Consider the following 25,387-nt stretch of genomic DNA (forward strand, 5'->3'; position numbering starts at 1 on the left):
GAGGGCTGCTCCCTCCCTCCCTCCCTCCCGCTGAAACTGATCATCAGATGCAGGCAGCGTCAGTAAATTGAAATTTAAAAAAACGTTTATGCCCACTCAGCTGTGCCTCACAAGCAATACAACAACTGATCTATTACCGGTGTGATCATAAACCTTTTGAAATATCATTTGGAAATGGTCTGAGAAGAACAACACCAGCAAGGCAATTCAAGCAGAGCCAATATGCACAAACCTCATTGCTACAGACTGTTTTTAATAGGTTATTGTTGCATGGGCTTAAGATTTTTAAGTCATTTTTTAAATTAATCTGATCAGTAGATCTCAGCTTGCAGGTATTTGTATCAACATTTTAGCTTTTTATAATAAACTAAAAACTAGATTTCACCTCCTTCCTATAGGCTATAGTAATCAACTAAAATTCCAGACTTTAAACAAGCTACAGTCATGACATTTTGTACATACAGTATTTGCATCTCCTCTTAAGCAACACGTTCCCCATAAGGACTAGGGCTGAAAGTCCTTTAGGCGCCTTTTGGCAAACTCCAAGCGGACCTTTCACTGAGGAGTGGCTTCCGTCTGGCTTGGTTTTTGCTCTGACATGCACTGTCAACTGTGGGACCTTATATAGACAGATGTGTGCCTTTCCAAATCATGTCCAATCGACTGAATTTAGCACAGGTGGACTCAGTCAAGTTGTAGAAACATCTCAAGGATGATCAATGAAAACAGGATGCACCTGAGCTCATTTTCGAATCTCATAGCAAGTAAGGTATTTCTGTTTTACATTTTTTATACATTTGAAAACATTTCTAAAAACTTGTTTACACTTTGTCATTATGGGGTATTGTGTGTAGATTGATGAGGAAGACAAACTATTGCATCAATTTTAGGATAAGTCTGTAACGTAACACAATGTGGAAAGAGTCAAGGGGTCTGAATACTTTCTGAATATACTGTATATGCTTTATAATGCTTTTGAATGACACTTCCGGTTTTGGTGGGAAATACCAGGTTTCCCGAGAGAACAGTGATTTATTCTTGGCATGGAACATTTGTAAAATACTGGAAAAACATTCAACCCTCATAAGGACTTTTAAGCTCGGCGCATTACATTTCCTGCATTTTTTTTGTCCCCCACCAAACTTTGAACAAGCATATCTCCTGTCCCTTTTGAGCTACAGTCATGAAATTTTGTACAGTGCCTTGCAAAAGTATTCATCCCCCTTCGCGTTTTTCATATTTTGTTGCATTACAACCTGTAATTTAAATGGATTTATATTTGGATTTCATGTAATGGACATACACAAAATAGTCCAAATTAGTGAAGTGAAATGAAAAAAAGAAAGAATTATAAGTGACCATGCATATGTATTCACCCCCTTTGATATGAAGCCCCTAAATAAGATCTGGTGCAACCAATTACCTTCAGAAGTCACATAATTAGTTAAATAAAGTCCACCAGTGTGCAATCTAAGTGTCACATGATCTCAGTATATATACAGCTGTTCTTTAAGGCACCAGGGTCTGCAACACCACTAAGCAAGGGGCACCACCAAGCTAGCGGCACCATGAAGACCAAGGAGCTCTCCAAACAGGTCGGGACAAAGATGTGGAGAAGTACAGATCAGGGTTGGGTTATAAAAAATATTAAATCCATTATAAATCTTTTTTAAGAATATGGCACCACAACAAACCTGCCAAGAGAGGGCCGCCCCCCAAAACTCACGGACCAGGCAAGTAGGGCATTAACCAGAGAGGCAACAAAGAGACCAATGATAACCCTGAAGGAGCTGCAAAGCTCCACAGCAGAGATTGGAGTATCTGTCCATAGGACCACTTTAAGTTGTACACTCCACAGAGCTGACCTTTACGGAAGAGTGGCCAGAAAAAAAAGAAAAAATAAGCAAACACGTTTGGTGTTCGCCAAAAGGCATGTGGGAGACTCCCAAAACATATGGAAGAAGGTACTCTGGTCAGATGAGACTAATATGTATCTTTTTGGCCATCAAGGAAAAGGCTATGTCTGTTGCAAACCCAACACCTCTAATCACCCCGATAACACCATCCCCAGAGTAAAGCATGGGGGTAGCAGCATCATGCTATGGGGATGTTTTTCATCGGCAGGGACTGGGAAACTGGTCAGAATAGAAGGATTGATGGATGGCGCTGAATACAGGGAAATTCTTGAGGGAAACCTGTTTCAGTCTTCCAGAGATTTGAGACTGGGACGGAGGTTCACCTTCCAGCAGGACAATGACCCTAAGCATACTGCTAAAACAACACTCGAGTGGTTTAAGGGGAAACACTTAAATGTCTTGGAATTGGCTAGTCAAAGCCCAGACCTCAATCCAATTGAGAATCTGTGGTATGACTTAAAGATTGCTGTACACCAGCGGAACCGATCCAACTTGAAGGAGCTGGAGCAGTTTTGCCCTGAAGAATGGGCAAAAATCCCAGTGGCTAGATGTGCCAAGCTTAAAGAGACATACCCCAAGAGACTTGCAGCTGTAATTGCTGCAAAAGGTGTCTCTACAAAGTGTTGACTTTGGGGGGGTGAATAGTTATACACGCTCATGTTTTCAGTTTTTTTTGTCTTATTTCTTGTTTGTTTCACAATAGAAAATATTTTGCATCTTCAAAGTGGTAGGCATGTTGTGTAACTCAAATGATACAAACCCCCCAAAAAATCTATTGTAATTCCAGATTGTAAGGCAACAAAATAGGAAAAATACCAAGGGGGTGAATACTTTCGCAAGCCACTGTACATATATGCATCTCCTCATGAGAAATGTTTTTGAACATTTTGAAAGGGCGTGTCGACTATCTACAGGCACTGTAATTCTATACAGATACAGTTAACAATGTATTAATGTTGGCAATGGGTGGGACTATGAATCTATCTCCGTGCGTTAGTTACACACGATATCTCAGACACCACTGGCCCTATTTTGACGAAACTTGGGTGAATGATGTGTCTTGCCATGGAGATCCGACATTCACAAAATTACACTGATTGGCGAAAGGGAGGCGCTATAGAAATAACTGAAAACTTCAATGCATCTCTCTATCAAGCAGTCAAGTCCGTTCTCTGACGTCCCATCCATTGTGAGCTATCAGTGCGCATTTCCGGCGAGGGAAAAAATACTTAATTGTTTGAATAATTGTCACAAATTGGGAGGGGGGGGTGCTGTCTCAATCGTGGGAGACAACATGTTTACTGTTGCCTTGTTTAAGTTGGGAGCACCAGTGCTACCAATTAAAACATGTTCATTTAGATCCCTGGCTGTGAGTCACACTAACTGGAAGGGTGGTAAATGACTCATTCATTGAGGCCTTTACAGCAGAAATCATTTGGGCTTTGCTCATCAGGGAAAGTCCTTGTCAGTTGTCCAACTGCATGTGTTCAACTGAAATGTGTCATCCACATTTAACCCAACCCCTCTGAATCAGAGAGGTGCGGGGGTGCTGCCTTAATCAACATCCACGGCACGCAGGGAAAAGTGGGTTCACGGCACCCAGGGAAAAGTGGGTTCATTGCCTTGCTCAGAACAACATACCTTGTCAGCTCGGGGATTCGATCCAGCAACCTTCTGGTTACTGGCCCATCACTCGAACCACTAGGCTAACTGCCGCCATGTGACAAATACATGCGCTGTCTCTGAGCTCAGAAGTTCAACTAACACCAAATGACAGTAGATTTGTGCTAGTGTACATAGCCTACATTTAATTTAAGCCAAGTAAGGTTCCTTCAGATACTGTATCATGTATTTCTTCAAGTAATGCATTGCAGATTAAATTGCTACTAAAGGTATTGTACAGACTGTGGAGCTCAGGTGTGTAACTGTCTCCTAACTAAGACAGAGATGTTGAAAATGAGGAGAGAATCACCAGTTACTGATACACACTCACAGAGCTGGTAATCTTCATCTGCAGTAGGGTCTGCAGATACACCTCAAACGGGGTCAGCTGCTGGCTCTCACGGCTCAACCCCGTCCCTGCACCCATCCCCGGGTTCGGCGCCGAGGCCCTTCTCAGCACATCCGTTTTCATCATGTCTGTTTTGGGCGAGCACACAGTGTCCAGGAGTCCAAAGAACTCACTCCGCCTGCGCAACATGCTCATGGTCATTGCACACCAATTTAGGAGAATGTTATAGAGCAGCCAAGGACTTTAATCCATTTCAGAAGGTGAAAAACACAATGGTGGAAGATAATACACGTTTTGAGCAAAATGTCCTTTGTAGATCACAACAATAAGTCCCACAGAACGAAGATTCTAACAAAAAAGAATGAAAGAACCAAAAGGGACAAAGATAGAAACCAAGGATGAAGAGAGACTTCCAGAACCAATCTAACCAGTCTAGAACTTTACCAGCCTTTACCCAGAATGCCCAGGACTCATGACATGACTCAGTAGAAATCTGGTTTTGACGTGGTTATTAATCGGATTACAAACCCTTTCGCCTCACCCCGACCCCTCCGCTTCCCCACCGCCCAATCAAATGTCACCGTTCTCTCTGAGATTACTACATCGGGCCAATGAACACATGTCAGCCATTGTTCTTAGAGCTGTTTTTTTCAGAGTTTGAAAGAGATCAAAGTCTTATTTCTTACATAATCGCATTTTGTCTGGAATAAAAGGCAAACGGTGAAAATAAAGAGATATTTCTAGGATTTAACCAAACATGTGATAGAGCTATGCAGATGAAGAGTGGGTGGAAAAACATATAGCCTAAAGCATACTGAACTATAGGCTTATAGGCTCTTGCTGGTATAATATATTAGGGGATTGGAACCCATCCAGTTTTCCAATACTCTAGAGCCCTCAAACTCAACTATGGACCTCTGATTTAGATCTGGGACACCCGGTGGGTGCAATTCATTATCAGGTAGAACAGAAAATCAGCAGGCTCTGGACCTTGTAGGGTAAGAGTTGAATACCTCTGCTCTAGAGGGTCTCTGTTCAGGATCTGATCTGGTCTGCGCGACCAGGGATGGGCAACTCCTCGGGGCCTGATTGGTGTCACACATTTTCCCCAGCCCCAGCAAACACACCCGACTCCAATAATCGAATCAGGATCTTCAGTTTAGAACGCAATTAGCTTAACAGCTGTGTTTGCTAGGGATGGGGGAAAAGTGTGACACCACTCCGGCCCACGAGGATAGAAGTTGCCCAACCCTGTGCTAGACCTTGATAACATTGGGTGGCTGGGTGATATGGGTTCAGATTAGTCCACATCTTCCCAGCTGCACAGACCTGTGTTGTTGTTACTGTAGGCCTTACAATGCTAGCTAGTGGTCCTACTACTTTACATCAACGAATCAACCTTAAGCCCCAAACATACAGCCAACTGGCAGCCTCCATGCCCTGCCCTGCTGCAGACTAGCATTCACGCTGAGCATAGGCGTGTTTAATGGGCAAGGGCGAGCAGTTAACAGTGAATGTAATGTCACAACAATGGCACCCCTGCCCAGAGGACCAGCTGTCCAGAGATAACACTGTGGTTAAATCCAAATTGGCACCATATTCCCTATGTAGTGCACTACTTCGGACCATAGTAGTGGTCAAAAGTAGTGCACTAATACAGTAGGTAATAGGCTGCCATTTCAGACGCAAGACTCAATCCCTCTCCAAGGCCACCAACACTAGGCTCATGCAGACCCAGACCACAGTCAGCAAGGGAAACTCTTCAGAGCATTTCAGTTATAAGCTATCGTAACGTGCAGGGGTGTCATGCACCCCCAAAATCTGAGGGGGCATAAAGGATGTGAGGATGGCTATTTCCTGCAATCTAGAGCCATAATCATTATGCTTAGTTCTATGTCAAAAATATGTTTATTTTTCTGCATATCTAAGCATACACTCTTAGAAAAAAGGGTTCCTAAAGGGTCATTCAGCTGTTCCCATAAGAGAACCCTTTTTGGCTTCAGGTAGAACCCTTTTGGGTTACATGTAGAACCCTCTACCTGGAACTAAAAAGGGTTTTTCAACGAGTTCTCCTATGGGGACAGCTGAAGAACCCTTTTAGGTTCGAGATAGCACCTTGATCTGTCTGTATCCTCCTGACTGGTGGTTATTCTGTTAAAAAGGATCGGACCCCTTTTTTCAATTTCCGCCTAAAATGACATACCCAAATCTAACTGCCTGTAGCTCAGGACCTGAAGCAAGGATATGCATATTCTTGATACCATTTGAAAGGAAACACTTTGAAGTTTGTGTTAATGTGAAATCAATGTAGGAGAATATAACACATTAGATCTGGTAAAAAATAATACAAACAAAAATTTCAAGTACATAACTATAGAGAACATACAAAATTGCTATGGTAATAAAAAATATAAAATTTTACACAACCCAGGAATGTCATACATGATGGATAATTAGCTTCCCTACAGAAAAGACACTAACCTTCACACATCTAGATGGCCGGAGACCGCAGGGGTTCAAACTGTAGAACCCAGTTTCTACATTTGAATATAAAAAAAAATGATTTTATCAAACAAAACTATGCTACATCTGGGACCCTCAGGATGACAAATCAGAGCAAGATTACTGAATGTAAATACATTATTTACCTTCAGAGGTGAAGGTATCAAACCAGTTGCGTGATAAAAGTTTTTGTTGTTGTTGTGCACTCTCCTCAAACAATAGCATAGTATTTTTTCACTGTAATAGCTACTGTAAATTGGACACTGCAGTTAGATTAACAATCATTTAATCCAGGGGGGTAGGTCTCTGCTGCTGTTACCAAGAAGCTTGATCTTGCAAGCTCTTGTTAGTCACTTAGTTTGCAAAACCAAGCTGGAGAGAATGTATAGTTATAATTGAATAGTTCTAAGATATATAGCTGGCAAACAGTAGTGAACTTCATACAAGTGTAACTTGATCACCTCACTTAAATTGAGCTGCAGGAGTGACTCACCTCACGAAGCTCCCATTTTGCCTGTTGTGCTTCTTTGTAAACAAACACAAGTGACTGGCTCAAACCTCTGTTTTGGGAAAGTAGTACCGGAAAAGCTTCATAATGAAAAAGCTTCATAATGAAAAATTATCTAAGGGGCGAAATTATGAATGCGATCTGCTTTATCTATTACCTAGTGCACAAGTTGACTGCAGGTATTTATTTTAAAATAAACTAATATTCAAAGCCCCCAAAAAGTTACTTACCAGAATGCTAACAAAATGCTAACAAGTACACTACATGACCAAAAGTATGTGGACAACTGCTTGTCGAACATCTCATTCCAAAATCATGGACATTAATATGGAGTTGGTCCCCCCTTTGTTGCTATAACAGCCTCCACTCTTCTGGGAAGGCTTTAGATTTTGTAACATTGCTGTGGGGACTTGCAGCCAAAAGAACATTAATGAGGTTGGGCACTGATGTTGGGCAATTAGGCCTGGCTAGTAGTCGATTAGGCCTGGCTAGTAGTTCCAATTCATACCAAAGGTGTTCGATTTGGTTGAGGTCAGGGCTCTGTGCAGGCCTGTCAAGTTCTTCCACACCGATCTCGACAAACCATTTCTGTATGGACCTCGCTTTGTGCACGGGGGCATTGTCATGCTGAAACAGGACAGGGCCTTCCCCAAACTGTCGCCACAAAGTTGGAAGCACAGAATCTTCTAGAATGTCGTTGAATGCTGTAGCGTTAATATTTCCCTTCACTGGAACTAAGGGGCATAGCGCAAACTATGAAAAACAGCCCCTGACCAATATTCCTCCTCCAACTAACTTTTACAGTTGGCACTATGCATTCAAGAAGGTAACATTCTCCTGCATCCGTCGGACTGCTAGATGGTGAAGCGTGATTCATCACTCCAGAGAACGCGTTTCCACTGCTCCAGAGTTCAATGGCAGCGAGCTTTACACCACTCCAGCTGACACTTGGCATTGCACTTAGGCTTGTGTGTGGCTGCTCGGCCATGGAAACCCATTTCATGAAGCTCCCGACGAAAACAGTTATTGTGCGGACGTTGCCTCCAGAGGCAGTTTGGAACTCGGTAGTGGGCGCTACGCGCTTCAACACTTGGCGATCCCATTCTGTGAGCTTGTGTGGCCGACCACTGCGCGGCTGAGCTGTTGTTGCTCCTGGACGTTTCCACTTCACATTAACACGACTTACAGTTGACCGGGGCAGCTCTACCGGAGCAGTTCTAGCAGGGCAGAAATTGGACGAACTGACCTGTTGGAAAGGTGGCATCCTGAGGGTGCTACATTGAAAGTCACTTGAGCTCTTCAGTAAAGCCATTCAACTGCCAATGTTTTTGCTATGGATATTGCATGGCTGTGTGCTCGATTTCATACACCTGAAATAACCAAATCCACTCATTTGAAGGGGTGTCCACATACTCGTGTGTATATATAGTGTACTAAGGAATCCTCATAGAGAATGCTAACTAAATGCTAACGAGTGTATTGCGAACATTTTGAAGATGCTCACCACTTAGCTAGATAGCTAACTAGCTACTAAATTAGAAAACCAAATGCACAATTGCAGAGCATCTAGCACATTTCAGACAGTTAACTTAATAGTTATAAGATATCTAGCTGGCAAACATTTATTTTGGCATTCCATAGTGTGATTAGATTACCTGGCACACTCTGCATGACAGTGAGTGACTCAAAAGGCTCCGGTCTCTTTTCGTTGGTCTCTTTTCGTTGTGTGCGTGTAAACAAATGCCACGTGACTGGGGACTACCATAAGCTACATAATAACGTGACAGATGAAATGAAGAACGCAATGTTCTTCACCTCCTAACGTACTGCACAAGGTGACTGCAGGTATTTACTTAAAAAGTAGCTACAAATATTCAAATGTATAAAGAAAATTTAAAAAATGTGTTTATACGGTATTGACGGTATTGAAAAACCATCCTGTGACTTTTTCCAAATATTAGTATTACAGAAAAACATGAAACAAAACATTTGCTTTCATGGAGGACTGACTAGAATTGTGAGTATGACCACACAATTTATTGTCATCATGAGCCAAATCTATTGGTTTCTACCCAAAGTGGCAAAGGAAATGTTGTGATCTATTTAACAAACACAAGAGACCAGCAAAATGAATAAACGAGTGTGTTGGTATCTATTGGTCAACACCTGTTACTTTCACACTACTTTACGGTAAATAATGCAACCAGCTTTAATAACTAATTGCTCTGAACAGGGAGAAAAAAACATCACTAGATTCACAGGGAATACATTACATAGTATGGGCTGTGTAAGCAATACTTCAGGCTGCAGCTTCCTACTTCTTGTCAAACATAGAGAACTGATGATACTGTATACTGGTTGTTCGGGTGGGATTGGCATGGGCGTGGGTTCCGTGGGTGGCTTAAAAAAGAAAGACTCCTCATGTCTTTCTCATTGGTAGGAAGACGTTTGGTCCAAATCGGATGTTGGAAACCATATTTATTGAATTTGATCTGAATTCTACAAATTAAAATGACCAATTTGTCTGCAATCAATTCATTTATCTGAGATACAATTACATTTGAAACAAAACAATTGTTCAGGAATGCCAATCGTACCTGTTTCTAACTACAGAAACAATTTCAGAACAATCTGAGATGGTGGGTGTCATGGCTTGCTGAAATGACACGGAACGACTCACCAAAGACCCCTGTTCATAAATAGCCCATAGCCTTTCATTGAAGGCTAAAGGAAGGAGGGTGGAGTAACTCTAGTCGAAGGGCTTCTCGTCTTACCATGGCCCTCCCAATCTTAGTTACCACTGCTTCATATCACAGTCCAGGAAGACCACCAGGGTCATTTCACACCACAAGGGGGAGGATCAAATCACCCCCTAGTAGGAATCCACCTCAACACAACCTCCTGCCAGCCACTATACACCCAACGCTCTATTTTGGGGGGCTCAGATAGCCTGCACCGCATGTCTTTTAAGCAGGCACGCACTCTCCAGGTAAACACGACAGTGTACGGTGTCTGTTCCCGTGTTTTCCTTTAGTCAACACTCCAACACCGTACATACATCTTTGACTAATGACATAGTACCTCGCTCTACATCACGTAGAGGCCCGGGAAAGGCCGTGACCTCATGGTCTGTACAGACCTAAACACAGACTGAAATGGCACGGGCAAACATGTGGCCGTAAAGGTCAAAGTGTCGAGATGGGGCAGCGTAGACCTACTCTGTGCAGTGACCGCGACAACGTGAATTAGGCTTCTCCATCTCTGCGTTTCTAATGTTCATAGGACACATCTTAATGCTCAGATACTTCCACAGCTGCTTTCTTTCTGCTTGCAGTAAATAGGCCTGTCATCGGATTTAGACCAGGACAACCATGTGAAGTAGGAAACAACCCTCAAGCCTTTTGTGAACTGACCCTTTCTCACTCTCCAACCATCAGAGAGGGTTTCATGCAGTCTGGGCTGGAGACATTTCTGTTTATTAGTCATTTAGTCAGTTGTGATTAGAGATGTTTCCTAAACCACCAAATAAAGGAATGCTGTTTTGGTTGCGTCTACTGCTTTGGCTCCTGGCTGTCACTGGCAAGTTCCTTTGGATGCTCTGGCAGTACACCGTGTCTATCCATATATGGTTTGAGACATGGTAGGTATGTGGAGTGAGGGATAAGATTGCAATATGTTTGTGTGGTCAAACTTTACTGTACCTCCTTGGGGCTCGTTGGAGACCAGCTGCATGCATGAGTATGTATCAAAGTAGGCCATTGTGGAAATGAGAACCAGGTCTTACGTAAGAGAGAGAGACACGTCAGACTACTTATGCACCTTCCTCTCATTTCAAACCGAAAATAGAAGGTATGACACTTCACAGATCTATCACCCAGACTGAGAATGTGCCTGTGGATGGGGATGAAATGGCATGCCCTTGTAGATGGTCCTTCTGGGGGAATGGATGTTGTCAGGGACATATTGGTTAATTAGTCTGCTATGGACGGAGGAGCAAAGATCTTCTGCAGTGGTGAGAACATGAGACATGAACGCGTCGGGCCACATAGGGTTACAGAGACTGCACTTTGGGGCGATGGGGTGGGTTCTACACTGCTGTACAATCTAACATGGACAGACATCTGGCTATTAGTTTCGATTCAACAATTGAAAGTTCATGTGATGGATTTACAGATTTGAGGAGACAAGCTTTAGAATGTCCTCATCAACATTCAGACTCACCTCACAAAAAATAATCCCTGACTAGCTGTTAGTGAACCCCCTGAGCCACACACACAGAGAGAGTGTGTGTGTGGGGGAAGCAATGTAGGCTATAGTTCATTCTTACTCAGCTACTTAGGCAGCCAGTGAGATACATATTCATTTAACTGACAAGAGATAGGCCTGGGCCAATCACTTGAATCTCGGAATCACTTGACATCAAACGGCCATTAAATGCACCTGCCTTCCAAAGCACAGAGCCCTCGCTCTTTCATATTCTGTAAGCACATCTGGTCTGCATATTATCTCAAAAAAATCGTACGTTTTATTGTTGTTGTTGTTTTGAATTCTATTTTTCTATTTAAACTTTCTTGTATGTATTTGCTGCTTTAGGTTACGGGTCATATTTTCCAACAACAATCAGTGCAGTAACTAACCGTATGTTGGAACTGAAACGACAAAAAATAAAAGGGGGAAATAAATCTCTACTGTGAAATCAGTGGAACACTGGACATGCTTGCCAGCCGTAGAGCCCTTTACAAGCACATCTATTGAGAGTGACTTGTAGCATAGCCTCTCTATCTGATCCCCGAGACAAATTTGTTTCTGGAGGTGTGTCAATAGATTTCGGACCATTTCCCTGCATTCTTTATCACTGGATAGGGAGGACAACGTGGTGGACTGATTTGTCATATCATACTGTGGCCAGTTTGATTCTCTCTCTCTGTCATTTTCCTAACATCCTTCACAATACATTCATAGACACATAGTCTACACTGCAAGGTAGGACTCAATGCAGAACTCTGTGCAAAACGATGGGAGAACTATCAGGGCATCGCAACAACTTCCTGTTTCAAAGGTCTGTTTCCTCTCCAAAGGAACAACAGTTACTTCTACCCAGGGGACCATTCAATGGACCTGTTCCCTTTGAAAAGAAAACAAATGCACACAACACCTGGCATAATGAACTGCTGTCCCACGGTGATTGACAACCAGGAACGATTTAAATACCTGATGGCGGAGATATAAGAACACAGACAGGCCGAGAGGCACACTGTTCATGTCATATGTGTTACACTAGAATGAGCTCGTTCGTAAGTCCTCTTCCAAGATTTCTCTCAAAAAGGTGTTTCTAATGAGAAGATTGTGATCAGCACTGGCAGTCTGTTTATATCAGCAGAGCTACAACAGCCACCACTTTCTTCTATACCAGCCTCTTTTCAATTTACGGAGGAAAAGATGTTAAATTCACCAGACGTAATGTTGACATTGGCCGGTCAGTACATTCCAAAGCTCCCTACTGGGGGCTCTCGTTGAGGTCACAGGGAGAACAGTAGTGAAACCTGAGTTTAAGAGTAAAGAGGAAATAATGCAAAGTTTTACGAGGACGAAACATGGAACTAGGCCTACTGGACCTGGGAGGCGGTCTTCTTCTTCATGTTAGCCAGGCGAAGCGAAAAATGGAAGTGGCACGTCATCCTTTCAGTATTTGGACAGGCGAAAAGCAAACATTACTGAAACGTATGGTACTTACATGACCATTTGACTACATTAGCGAGAGGACAGTGATGCGGTCTCTCTGTCGTCCAAAGAAGAAGTCCTCCATCACGACAGCTGACAGCACGAGAAAGAATAGGTCGACCTTGCGGCGATCGTCCTTGTTGGATGCACTGACACACTAGAACGGACTGACGCAATCATCAGCCAGTCATTTGCCTTTGCCCTGAGAGAGAGCCGGATCAATGACGAGCCGGGAGTGATCAACCATGACGGCTGCACTTGATACAGATCAATCCTGGCAACCCATGCTCTTTATAAACAACCACGCATCATTATAGCCTAGATACAGTGTAGGTTAAGTTCATTTTGGATATGAGATCTCGAGTGAAAAGTCAAGGCCTGTTTTGCCTCATCACTCAAGGCAAGAGCAATCGAATGTTTCCAACATGAGCATAGATCTATCATGTCAGATATCTTGATCCAGAGCAGCAGATAGACTCCACCACAGACCACACATTAGGCCTGGGGGAAACATAGATATCCTGGGTCATCATCACTAAATGGATGAGCTTAACCCGGGAGCTGGCAAGTGGGGCACACACTGTGACATCATCATTGTCAGACAGGGGACAGAGAGAACAGAGGGGACCCGTCTGGCACGTGTCACAAACCGTTACCCATGGGGATAGGGCTGGGGCTAGTTCCTCCACATCGCCCCACCCGAGAGAGAGAGAGAGAGAGAGAGAGAGAGAGAGAGAGAGAGAGAGAGAGAGAGAGAGAGAGAGAGAGAGAGAGAGAGAGAGAGAGAGAGAGAGAGAGAGGACATTCTGTGGTCTGACGCAGAGATGAGTTGGAACATTGGAGGAAATCCTGTTCTCATATGACAAGCAAACATACACAGTTTGCAAGAAGAAATGGCTAGATTTATATTTTATATTGTTCCCAAACATCTGCTCGTCTCAACTTTCTATCAACGGTGAAGTCAACAACATCGTGGTTTGTTTGTGTTTTCTTCTTGCCTGCATCTCAAGAGTCAATCTCAAACCAGATAAATATTTATTCAGTTCATGTTTTAGGTTGCTAAGCAACACGTGTGGTGCAAGAGCCAATAATCTGCATGAGGGGGGCCCAGGGTCAACTTCTGCTTCAGAGAAACACTGGAGGCACTCACTTGTTCTGACTTCTCTCTCTACGCTTGTGATCCAGGCTCATCGTGTGTAGGCCTACATCGCCGATTTAATACTGTTGAAACCTGTGGTGAATGTTTCAAGTCAATTTTAACTATCGGTTATTTCCTCCAACACGAGCCTGTAGCTTCAAATAGTCACAGACAAAACACTGACTGTAGAACACACCCACTTGACTCGAGAGATGTGCAAGCTATTAATAAGCAAGTAGTCCGGCCTACACATATTTTCAACTCACCCCAACTATGAATTGCGAGTGAAAATATCAAGATCTAATGCATTAATCAAGACGTGTTTCCTTTTCATCCCCAACTGAAAGTACCGTAAGATAAGCATTTAAAGGAGACCATTCGCCAAAAACTTAACTGGACTGGATCTAAGGTTTTGATTGGGCTACTTACAGTAGCTCATTTACAATCTGGTGATTCCTTGTTGAGCAGTATCATTGAGTTGTTGTCTCATGAGCCTTGAGATGTGTGTGACAAGTTAAGGAAGAGAGAGATGATTGCGTTTTGTCTTTTCTGTCACAGCAAGGAATGCAGGGAGCCGACACAGGACATGACAAATGACAGTCATTTGTTCCCCATTATTGTTTACTGGGAAACAAATAAGCAGACAGCATTAGGGGTGGGGGGGAGACCAGGTTCAGGTGACACACTGATTCACACAGGTGATTCACACAGGTGGCCAGGGCTACTGTGATTAGGCTGCACTCGTGTTCTCTCACGGTGTTGATGAGAGGGTTACAAAGACAGAGACGTCTCCTGCCGATTACAGGTCCTACAGCACAGTGAGAAGGAAGACCTGAGTCCTTCCCATAGGAACACAGGGATGGGGCCACACAAAAACATGTCCCCAACAGTAGTAGGGGAGAGTGGGGGGAGACCAGACACTCCGACACCTGTCCTTAACAAGCTCAGTGTGTGTGGTAGACTAAACCAGATTAAACAGAACCTATTTGTCATTGAAAATGTGGTTGAGAAGTTTCCTTCTCCCCCTTAACGCTTCACCCTCCTCCTCCTCCTCCTCCTCCTCCTCCTCCTCCTCCTCCTCCTCCTCCTCCTCCTCCTCCTCCTCCTCCTCCTCCTCCTCCTCCTCCTCCTCCTCCCCCCCCCCCCCCCCCCCCCCCCTGTGGAGCTCCCGAGTGGCGCAGCGGTCTCAGGCACTGCATCTCAGTGCTAGAAGCATCACTACAGACACTATGGTTCGAATCCAGGCTGTATCACAACTGGCCGTGATTGGGAGTCCCATAGGGCAGCGCACATTTGGCCCAGCGTCGTCCGGGTTTGGCTGGTAAATAACAATTTGTTCTTAACTGACTTGCCTAGTTAAATAAAAGTTTACTTTTAGTGTAGCCTGTCGTTGAGTTGGCTACCGGTTTCAGGAGAGCAGTTCCCTTTAGGGAAAGAGACTGAGAAACTGAGGTGGACATTTCCCGTGAAACCACACAATGACAGAAAGGCAGAAGTAATATGAAAAGCAACACATAATATCATGCAAATCATTAGGCTACTGCTATCATGCCTGGGGAAAAATCTGCATATCCCTACATCTCTCTCACATTCTCTCCCTGTCTTTCTCACGCTGTCCCTTATTTCCTTAAAACACGGCACTCCCTTTAATGCCTTCGCTCTTTCCTTCTCCCCTTAACCCTTCACTCTTCTCCTTCTCTCCTCCTCCCCTGTGGAGAAAATTGGTTATCCTTATCTCTTTCAATGCTCCTGAGCTCTTTCTCCTTTGTCCCTCCTTCCATCCTTGGAGTCATGTGGAAGAATTAGAGGTGAACCTATTCAGGCGGTGAACCTATTCAGGCCTCCTTGAGGGTCAGAGAAGGAGTTAGGGAGGAGGGGGAGGGGGAGACATTAATAGCACTGCCACTCGGCAGGTGGGTGAAGGAGTTGTGAAAAGAGGGAGGAAGAGGAGGAGGAGGAGGGAGTATGGAACCCCCTCTGTCCCAACAGGGAAAAGGGACGTTGGGCCTATCTCCCCCACTAGGGTCCCAGCCCCCTGACCTCCCACTTCATTAAAGGTTCACCCATTATGAATGTTAATATTGCTCTCGAATGAGCCATTGATCATGTTTCATTTAACGGAGGCTATAGCACATTTCTCCTATTTGTCTGCCTCTTTAGCCCAGGGTGTATATCATGGTGCAGTTGCCAGAGATATTATAGAAAGGAGATAGGAATCCAATGAATGAAGGAACGTATCACACCCCACCTCCCCCCTCCCAGCAGACTGTCGACCAATCGCGTGCACACAGCCATCCAATCTCCATAGAAACATCAGCAGTAGAATGGCCTTACTGAAGAACTCAGTGACTTTCAACGTGGCACCGTCATAGGATGCCACCTTTCCAACAAGTCAGTTTGGCAAATTTCTGCCCTGCTAGAGCTGCCCCGGTCAACTGTAACTGTGGAAGAACTTGACTGGCCTCACTAATGCTCTTGTGGCTGAATAGAAGGAAGTCCCCGCAGCAATGTTCCAACATCTAGTGGAAATCCTTCCCAGAAGAGTGGAGGCTGTTATAGCAGCAAAGGCGGGACCAAGTCCATATTAATGGCCAATATTTTGGAATGAGATTTTCGACGAGCACATACTTTTGGTCATGTAGTGTAGCTACGTTTGCTAGCTAGCTAGCTATCCAGCCCACAGAGAGAGCATTGCATTGTGGATTTTGTAGTGAACTTGAGCCACAATGAGTTTACATGTTGCTACCAACATTATTATAATGCCAAAATTAAACATTTGTTCACCAAAAAATATTTTGCTCAAATATTGGTGTTATTCAACACTGTAAATTAAAGGAAAGGGGGTGGATTTTTCCATGAAGACTCTCTCACTGAGAGGAAACAAGCAGGCTTGAGTTTCAGCCCTGGAAGTGCCCTGAATGTCCAGTGAACAGCATGGGGTACATGGCAAGGGACGGGGACCCTGCGGGAATCCAGGGCCAGACCAGGGGTGTGGATCGGAACAGCGCAGGAGAAGGAACTCAGGAAACTAGAGAGGAAAGCCCCATCTCAAACGTTAAAACCCTGGGCCATTCACAGCTCAGTACTGTACTCAGTACTTACCCGACAAGAGCTCGGGCATTGTCTGTATCTATTACAACTATCGACGCATGAGCGCCAGTCAAACAAACAAAGCCCGTGAGGTTTAGATTCATCTCAGTGAGTCCGGGACTCCAGCCTTGCCCTGTGGCTGCAGTCTGGAACCCTCCACTACACTCCACTAAAACAGTGTGAGAGAAAAGCAACTTGAGGAACTTTCAAAGGGCCTCCTCGAAGTCCCCCGACAAACCACTTTCCCCTTCTCTATTAAACGAACGGGTGTCAGGCCAACAGACAGGCATGTGGCTACAATTAAACCACTAGACCCAGGCTAACATTCCTCCCTCTGCTCCCCCGCTGCTGCAGTCCCCATCGAACCTGTCAGCTAAACATGCCGCTATTAAGGGCCAAGACTGGCACAGAAATGTGTTCAATTTCTTGTTGTGGAGTTGTGGTTCAGCCAAAAAAAACTCACTTTCAGTTGCTGCTCTTTGAGCAGTGTCGCCCTCCCTGATTCCATCGGCCGGTCAATGAGAGAGTGAGAGCTGCCTCAATGTGTGTATGGGAATGTGTGAGTATAAGTGAGAGTACCTACAGTGTCAGTCAAAAGTTTGGACACACCTACTCAAAGCTGTCACCAAGGCAAAGGGTGGCTACTTTGAAGAATCTCAAATCTCAAATATATTTTGAGTTTTTCAACACTTTTTTTGGTTACTACGTGATTCCATATGTGTTATTTCGTCATTTTGATGTCGTTCACTGTCATTCGACAATGTAGAAAATAGTTAAAACAAAGCAAACCCTGGAATGAGTAAGTGTGTCAAAACTTTTGACTGGTACTGTATGTCTGTGTGTGTGTTTGTCTGTCTCCTTCTCATGCTAACCCTGGCCAAATTCCTATGAGAAGTGAAAAACTAAAAGGAGTGTTGAACTTGTTAAAGTAATAACCACGAAAACATTCTCCCCTTTCAGAGCCGGGATTTGAGCAGTGTACTATGTAGTATGTGTATGGTCTACTTGCTATGATCCCTCTAGCGTAACTGAATTAAGAGCTTATTAGGATTATAGGAACGTAAATGATTAGGCTTTCCTCTGTCATGGAATGTTGCCATGCTGACTGGCGACCCGTCGCTCAGGGCAGATGGGGCAGAGCTCCGACCTGAAGATCACTGACGTTATGATTCGACCTTGTTCCCAGTTGTCTTGAAAGCACCATAAATCCAGAGAATGCCAGACTTTGATGACAACGTTTTATGACAAAATTTGCCCACAAGAAGGACCGCCGCGCCACCTTCCTGTTCAAGTGAGCACAGCATAACGATGAGTCCAAAAATGTCTTGTATGCTGCTGTATAAATGATGTAACATGCCAGGGAGATATGTATACTGTAGCTAAGAAAGTAATACTAAGTGTATGTTGTGTACTAAGCTGTTAGTAGCCCATGTGCCTCACCCTAATAATTTGGTCCCTTTCCCCCTCATAACTTAGCCTACTGTTCTGACTTGGTGGTGCACATGTAGCCTGTAGCCTGTTTTAGATAAATGTTATGGCTAGTTTCATCATAGCGATTGATGGTTTTTGCGACTGCACTTGAAGTTATTGAAATTTTCCAGATTGACTGACCTTTATGTCTTAAAGTAATGATGGACTGTCGTTTCTCTTTACTTATTTGACCTGTTCTTGACATAATATGGACTTGGTCTTTTACCAAATAGGGCTATCTTCTGTATACCACCCCTACATTGTCACAACACTTCAACAGGTCTTTGCTATTATTCTACAATGTAGAAAATAGTAAAAATAAAGAAATGCATATAGTGAATAGATCAGAGTGGCAGCAAGTATCAAACCTTTAATGGTTGAGTGTTTAGCCATGTCCTTTTGATCTGTTTTGCCCTGCACTCACTGCCAATTTAGAAGCCTTTGTTAAGGCCTCTACAAGTGCAAGTGATATGAAACACCAACTATTAACTGGTATGCTGTAACACATAATTAAATATAGTCTAAACAAAGGAAGCACTCCCAAAGCCGAAGCAGAATTAATTCGGTGAAGATCTTACACACCTACATTTAGAAATGTGGAGAGATGGTCATGAGATGTTGTTTGGGTCCTAATATTAATGAGGTATAACTACGACCACATATCACTTCAATTGGTACAGCACTCTCACTAACGGGTGCAACAAGTATAGCCTCTTATAAGGCACGCCTCAAAATGTGTTGATGAGCCACAACATTACCAAGTGCTCCAAAATTACAGTATGGTACTGTATTCTGTGGGGGTGGTACTGAATTACAGTAAATTACTGGCAGCACAATAGCCAGTAAAATACTGTAGATTTACAGGAAAAGGTTTATAGATTCCTAAAATACAATTTAAAAACAGTATGGTACTGTAAGGGTGGAACAAATATAGCCTCTATCAAGGTTTCATTGTAATTCTACAGCAGTGTAACTGAACGCCAATGAGCCCCCATAATGCATTGCTTTTTACAGTACTGTACTGTAATATAGAATTACAGTCGCTAACTGTGACAGATTTGCTGTAACTTTACAGCAATGTGTTACAGCGTAGAGTTCAGTGCTTCTGTAGTTACAAAATGTTTTCCTGGCCCGGTACCACTGCGAACCAATCACGGTTCACCACCCTTGACTTTCTCCTTCAATAGCAGCGTTTGTGCGCAGCAGAGCTTCAGAGAAGGAAGAGAGAGGGGGTGCTGGCTGAGACTAAAGCTGTGCATACACAAGATACTGGTCTCCTTACTCAACCCTTTACTTACGCAGAAAAAGAAGAACAATTGGCCTATCTGAGGCTGATGAAATTAAGCCAGGGAAAATTTTGCCTACACCACCGGGGTGTCCCAGAGTAGTCTCAGAGATCTGTGGCAGCACACACACACACAGAGAGAGAGAGACAGAGAGAGAGAGACAGAGAGAGAGAGACAGAGACAGAGAGAGAGAGAGAGAGAGAGAGAGAGAGAGAGAGAGAGAGAGAGACAGAGAGACAGAGAGACAGAGAGACAGAGAGACAGAGAGACAGAGAGACAGAGAGACAGAGAGACAGAGAGACAGAGAGAGATCCAGTGTTCATACCTCCTGCTGGTACAAGAGGGACACAGCCACCTCAGGAGAGACTACATGCCCTCTGGACCAGAGAATGATCCACAGAGATTAGGCCTACACATGACATATTAAATATGGCACCAGTGGGCCTATATTCAGTACTAGCTCCGAGAAAAGGTATTCAAAACAAAACAAACCTAGTGAACAGGTAGGAGTAATCTGCCTATTTATTTGAATGTCATTTTGCATCATCAAGTATAACAATGAGGAACAACAGCTCGGCCTACTATATAAGAACGCTGAATTCGGAGCTGCAAGGCCAAGAGAAAGGATTTGTCCAAAAGAACTAAGAACCAATAGAATGTGAGTCAGATTTACCGGGTCACTTCTGAGTTCGGTCTACACTGTTCAAATCTTTCGGCTCTCTGTGTCAAGTGGAAAATGCCGTTTTGCAGGTCAATAGAAATCAGATTATTTCTGAAGTCAACCTCATGCAAGAGGAGAGAGAGAACCCGAATGGATTTTCCAATAAACTGTCTAACTGAGACTCCCTTTACCTCAGTGTCAGGCTGTGTGCAGTGTAGGAGCAGCCTATGGACGACATCACTACTAGCTGAAGGAATGAGGCGATGGGCCGAGCCATACTAGCCATGAATCTATTCCTTTTCATTAAGACATGACAAGATTCATCCCCAGTATCATTACGTGGAGGAAGGCTATAATCTACCACTGTGATTCTAGTCATATGGAATGCAATAACTCTAAACCTGTTATGTCAGCCCATCGGTAGCCTATTACTGGTATTATTCACTCGTAATGACTCGCACACGCAGACCAACAGACACACCACACACACACACACACACAAGTACCTCACCAAAGGTATCTGTTTAATGAGAAACATAAATAAGTTGAATGACCACATAGGCCTACAGCAACTCTTGTTGACCACAGTTGTGTGTCAAATTCACTCTCACGACGACTCCAAAAAGCATTGGGGAGCTGCTGCTTTGTTACAATGAAGCCAGAGTTGGAAACAGATAGTAACTAAGAACGATTTCAAATGAAACAGGAAAGAGCAACTAACCAAAACAGCGCTGTACCATTACTACCTAAATGGAACATTCTCTCTCTAATGATGGGTAACCTAACCACATTATTTAGCCTGCAAAGAGGCTTATTCTGGTCTTTCGCCGCCTTTTCTTTTCAAGACCAGCAGAAAGATCTGAGAGCGTCACATCACAAGAAGTCTGTCCAATAGGTCTATAACTCTCTCCAGTGATGTTCTTCTCGAGTGGTTGAGAAACACAGCTTAACAGTGACACTGACTTCACTTCCTGAAATATCACTTCCTCACTCGGTGTGTGCTCAGGCCGAAAACACCATGAGCTGAGCTTGATAAGACCCATGTGGCAATACACCACTCCTTCCCTTTCTGTCACATATAATTTAAAATTATAAAACTGGCCTTGAAGAAAGCAATCGGTGTAATAACATAGGAATAAATAACGTAACACTGGAAACATTTATCTGCCACTCAAGGTAGTCCGCTCGTGTCATCTTGGTTCTACACATAGGCCTACAAAAGTAAGTTAAGATGCACTTGAAGAGTTTCATTCCAAAACGCTAATAATCCTTTTCAGAAATGTTGATAAATTAACTTTTATTGTTTTAAAGAAATTATGAAATAGATTGGTGTATTTTTCCCACTATCTAATCATGGCAAGGGGTTGTTCAATGTTTAAAATCTATCACTTGATGGTTTAATTTCAGAGAGACAAATAATAACGTTCTTTTGCAAAATGCTATATATCCGCCTCACTCTCAGAGATATAAGTAGTACTGCTAGGTTTTATACAATCAAATGTAATAAGTAGTACTGCTAGGTTTTATACAATCAAATGTAACAAATGACAAAACATTTTATAACGAAATGTACAAATAATACATTTGTGACATCAATATTTTGAAAAAATTGTTTTTATTCACTACTGTAATATGAGATATGTACGTAAAACATTTATTTACATTTTACATTTGAGTCATTTAGCAGACGCTCTTATCCAGAGCGACTTACAGTAAGTGAATTCATCTTAAAATAGCTAGGTGAGACAACCACATATCACAATCAAATATACAGGATATGAACATTCCATTCCAGCTAAACAATTGACATAGTGTTTTGTATCTAAAATCTATGAATGAAAATTCATAGAACACTAATATTTTAAACACACATGAGGGTACCCATAAGCAATCATTTCAGAAGAAAAAAAACGGTGAAAAATGGGTGGATATAGCGTTTTGGAAATAAACTCTTCACTTGTTCTACAAATGACAGCACATAGATGTCACCACAGGACAAAGGGCGAAGACAGTGCCTGCCCCAATCTTAAATTGGGTTTTGCATGACAGCAAGGGACACCGAACACACTAGCAGCTTTACAACTACTAGGCTACAGTACATCCCCAGCTCACACCTGTAGAGGTCTGTTTGGTTGTAAAAAGAAAACAACGAGTGTCTGGTTCTTATTCAGCCCCTATTAAAGCACTGAGCATCTAGTTGCAATACATTATTTGCAAACGCTCCGTCTCCGCTGTGAACACTAGCACTGTATGCTTTTCTGAAAGAAAGCAGACAGGAAAGCGTTTTGGAACACCCTGGGGCAATGCTCTATCACCATTATCTGGCCAGCAGAGCACTGCATCTTGGTTAGGCAATAAGCTAGCGGTTAAGAGCGTTGGGCCTGTAACGGAAGGTCGCTGGTTCGAATCCCCGAGCCGACTAGGTGAGAAATCTGTTGATGTGCCCTTGAGCAAGTTACTTAACCCTAATTTCTCCTGTAAATTGCTCTGGATAAGAGTGTCTGTCCGCTAAATGACTAAACTGTAGTAAGAAAAATAGGGCTGATGTCATGGCACAAATACGAGGCCTCAGAAGCTAAACTTGGACCAGGGAAATGAGTGGAGAAGAATTCAGGAGAAATGACCCCTTTGTTGCCCTCTTCTTCTCCCCACCTCTCTCTCTCTACCTCTGTCTCTCTCATGAGGAGAAACACGTACCAGGTTTAACCATCTCCAGACCCTGCTGTTTGTCAATCTGCTAAAAACTGACTTCATCTGTAGGAGGCAGGGAATTTAGCACAAGCACACCCACAAGATGTCCCACTTCCGTGTGCCTAGCACTGAGATTGAAGCCTGTTTCCGATGTGAAGTACGCAACAGGCAATCAAGCAGGTTCTAATGGCATCCCACACTGTAACTTCACCGGTAAAATTGGAACCAGTGGCTCATTTTACAGCACAACAACATCTTCTGAAACAAAAGGCAAACAAGAGGAATTCCACAGGCTGCTTATTAGGGCTCCGTAAAAATAGCTGTGGCAGTCCTGTAATCTTCTTTATTCTCATGCCGGAGTTTATGACACGTTACGTGGGATTTGGGGTTCGTGTGTGTGGTCTGTTGTAGGCCTGTATCTTGGAATCCATCACATCTGAAGCCCCTCTTCGAATGTAGAATTAAGTTGCTTGCTTTTGGGCACCAAAAGCAGACAAGCTGAAAATAAATGAGAGCCTTTAATTGAGGCTATTATACAGGGATCGGTGTCTGTTGTAGGTCAACTAACTAGCTTACGTTTTTCTTCACATTTTGGTATCAGGGCACATGAGTGGGTGGATGAAATGTGGCATCATAGCTGTGGGATTTGCAGTGGTATTCAGCTCTTCCCCCTACTTCTATTTTACTTCCTCAACGCTCTTCCTCCTCCACTTTATTTAATATAAAGTTGGACGGACAGCCATCACACGGCTTGGTTTCCGCTAAATCAAGTGAGTTTTGACGATCCAGCATTGCACAACCAGTTTTGATTATGGTGCTCGCTTGATTGTTGGTTCTATGTGCGAGTATGTGTGAGACATGGGAGGAGAAGTGACTGTCATACAGCACAGTGAGTGAGTTGTGTCGGAGTAGGTTCTGAGAAACCGCAGCCCTGGTATATCCTGTTCAACTTCCAACTGTCAACTCACACTCTCCTCTGTTGCCAAGACAAACCATCTACAGGAAATGTGTAGGCCGCTTAAATCTAAAACAAAACCCATAAGCACTGATAAGAATCCATCATATACCTGCTGCTCTTTCTTGTTAAATATTCATACAATGTAGGCATTTGAGTATATTAGGTATTTTCAGAGTTTACAGGTACCACACTACCACCAAGCGTTAATTTACATAAAATAATGTGTAGTCAGTGTCAATGTGTAGGCTATTACAATGTGTTCAGCTTTCTCATAACAAGGGAGACCAATTCATATGGTCAGGGATGGAATAGTAGTGAAATAGCTGAAGCACAAGCACTGCCTGGAAACCCGAAGAAAGGGGTGTGTTTCAGATACGCATGTTAGTGTTACGTTGAATTGTATTGAATTGAATGCATTGTAAAATAGCTCAGTGAATATCATCATTGTGATGTACAATCTACAACAGCCACATGCACAGCGGTCTGGAAAACCGAACTGCCCCAGTTAGAACTGGACATATTGACCACATCAATACAATAGCCTAGGCTACATGTCAGTCAAGGCAGGGAACATGATCAATTTGAATTCGCCTTCGTTGGAATGAACTGATTGACTACTGGGAAAGATGTTATGGCTTTTATAGCAGTTATTGCAATGTAGCTAATAAACATTCAGGCTTGGTTTGCAAGCTGTTGAGTCTTCGGGATATTTCCAACTATTGATAGCCACTGATAGACCGTTATCTGGGCTAATAAATAAAGCGCTGGTACTTACCCATAGCTCTGACCCCCAGCTCATGGTTCCAATGCGATTTCCTCGTAATAATCCACGATTCAGACGGGGTGTATCGATGGTAAACCACTGAGGCGGGTATTTTTTTTAAATCTTCCTTTCAGACTGACTGTCTCTTCGTGAGCGCCCTCCAAATTTGTCCTTCCCTCCTGGTGCGTTTTTTTTTTTCACCTCCTCATTCTGTCTTCTACAAAATGGCCAGAAGCCGCAGCATAATCTTCAAACGGAGTATGTGGTGCTGCTGTTCCGTGCTGAGGGCGGGCACCGCAATGACAGCGGCGGAGGCGCGTGCACTCAGAAAACGCACGAGAGTTTACGTAGTGGGGGGTGACGTTGGAGCCACAGATGGTTGTTTCGTGTGACAATTGATAATCACATTGTGATATGTATTTTACACTGCGGTGACTGCCACCGATTTGCTCCTAAACCGTCCGTGTTTTGAATGAATTAACCATGATACTCATATGGAGTAACGCTAATAACAAATCATCATATTATTAATGGGCCATATAATATCATGGCCATTATCGAAGTTATAAAGGTTATGATGCATAAAGAATACTTCAAATGTAGACCTACATGTATTGTCTTGTATGTTGAAGTGTGATTCGGGTGTATTGTTCTGAAACAGGACGAATGTGA

The 25,387-nt window shown here is 43.3% G+C and overlaps 1 protein-coding gene across 1 annotated transcript in view; it reads right to left on the reverse strand.

Annotated features, from left to right (window-relative positions):
• Positions 1-24,985, reverse strand: part of LOC120020955 (formin-binding protein 1-like) — a 94,760-nt gene extending 69,775 nt beyond the window's left edge. Inside the window, exon 1 of the mRNA XM_038964609.1 lies at positions 24,728-24,985. Within this exon, the coding sequence (XP_038820537.1) occupies positions 24,728-24,751 (24 nt within the window). The 5' untranslated portion in view covers positions 24,752-24,985. The remainder of the gene's footprint in view (positions 1-24,727) is intronic.
• Positions 24,986-25,387: the final 402 nt, after the last annotated feature.

This window comes from Salvelinus namaycush, chromosome 26, assembly GCF_016432855.1.
Source record: "Salvelinus namaycush isolate Seneca chromosome 26, SaNama_1.0, whole genome shotgun sequence".
NCBI classification, from domain to species: Eukaryota; Metazoa; Chordata; class Actinopteri; order Salmoniformes; family Salmonidae; genus Salvelinus; species Salvelinus namaycush.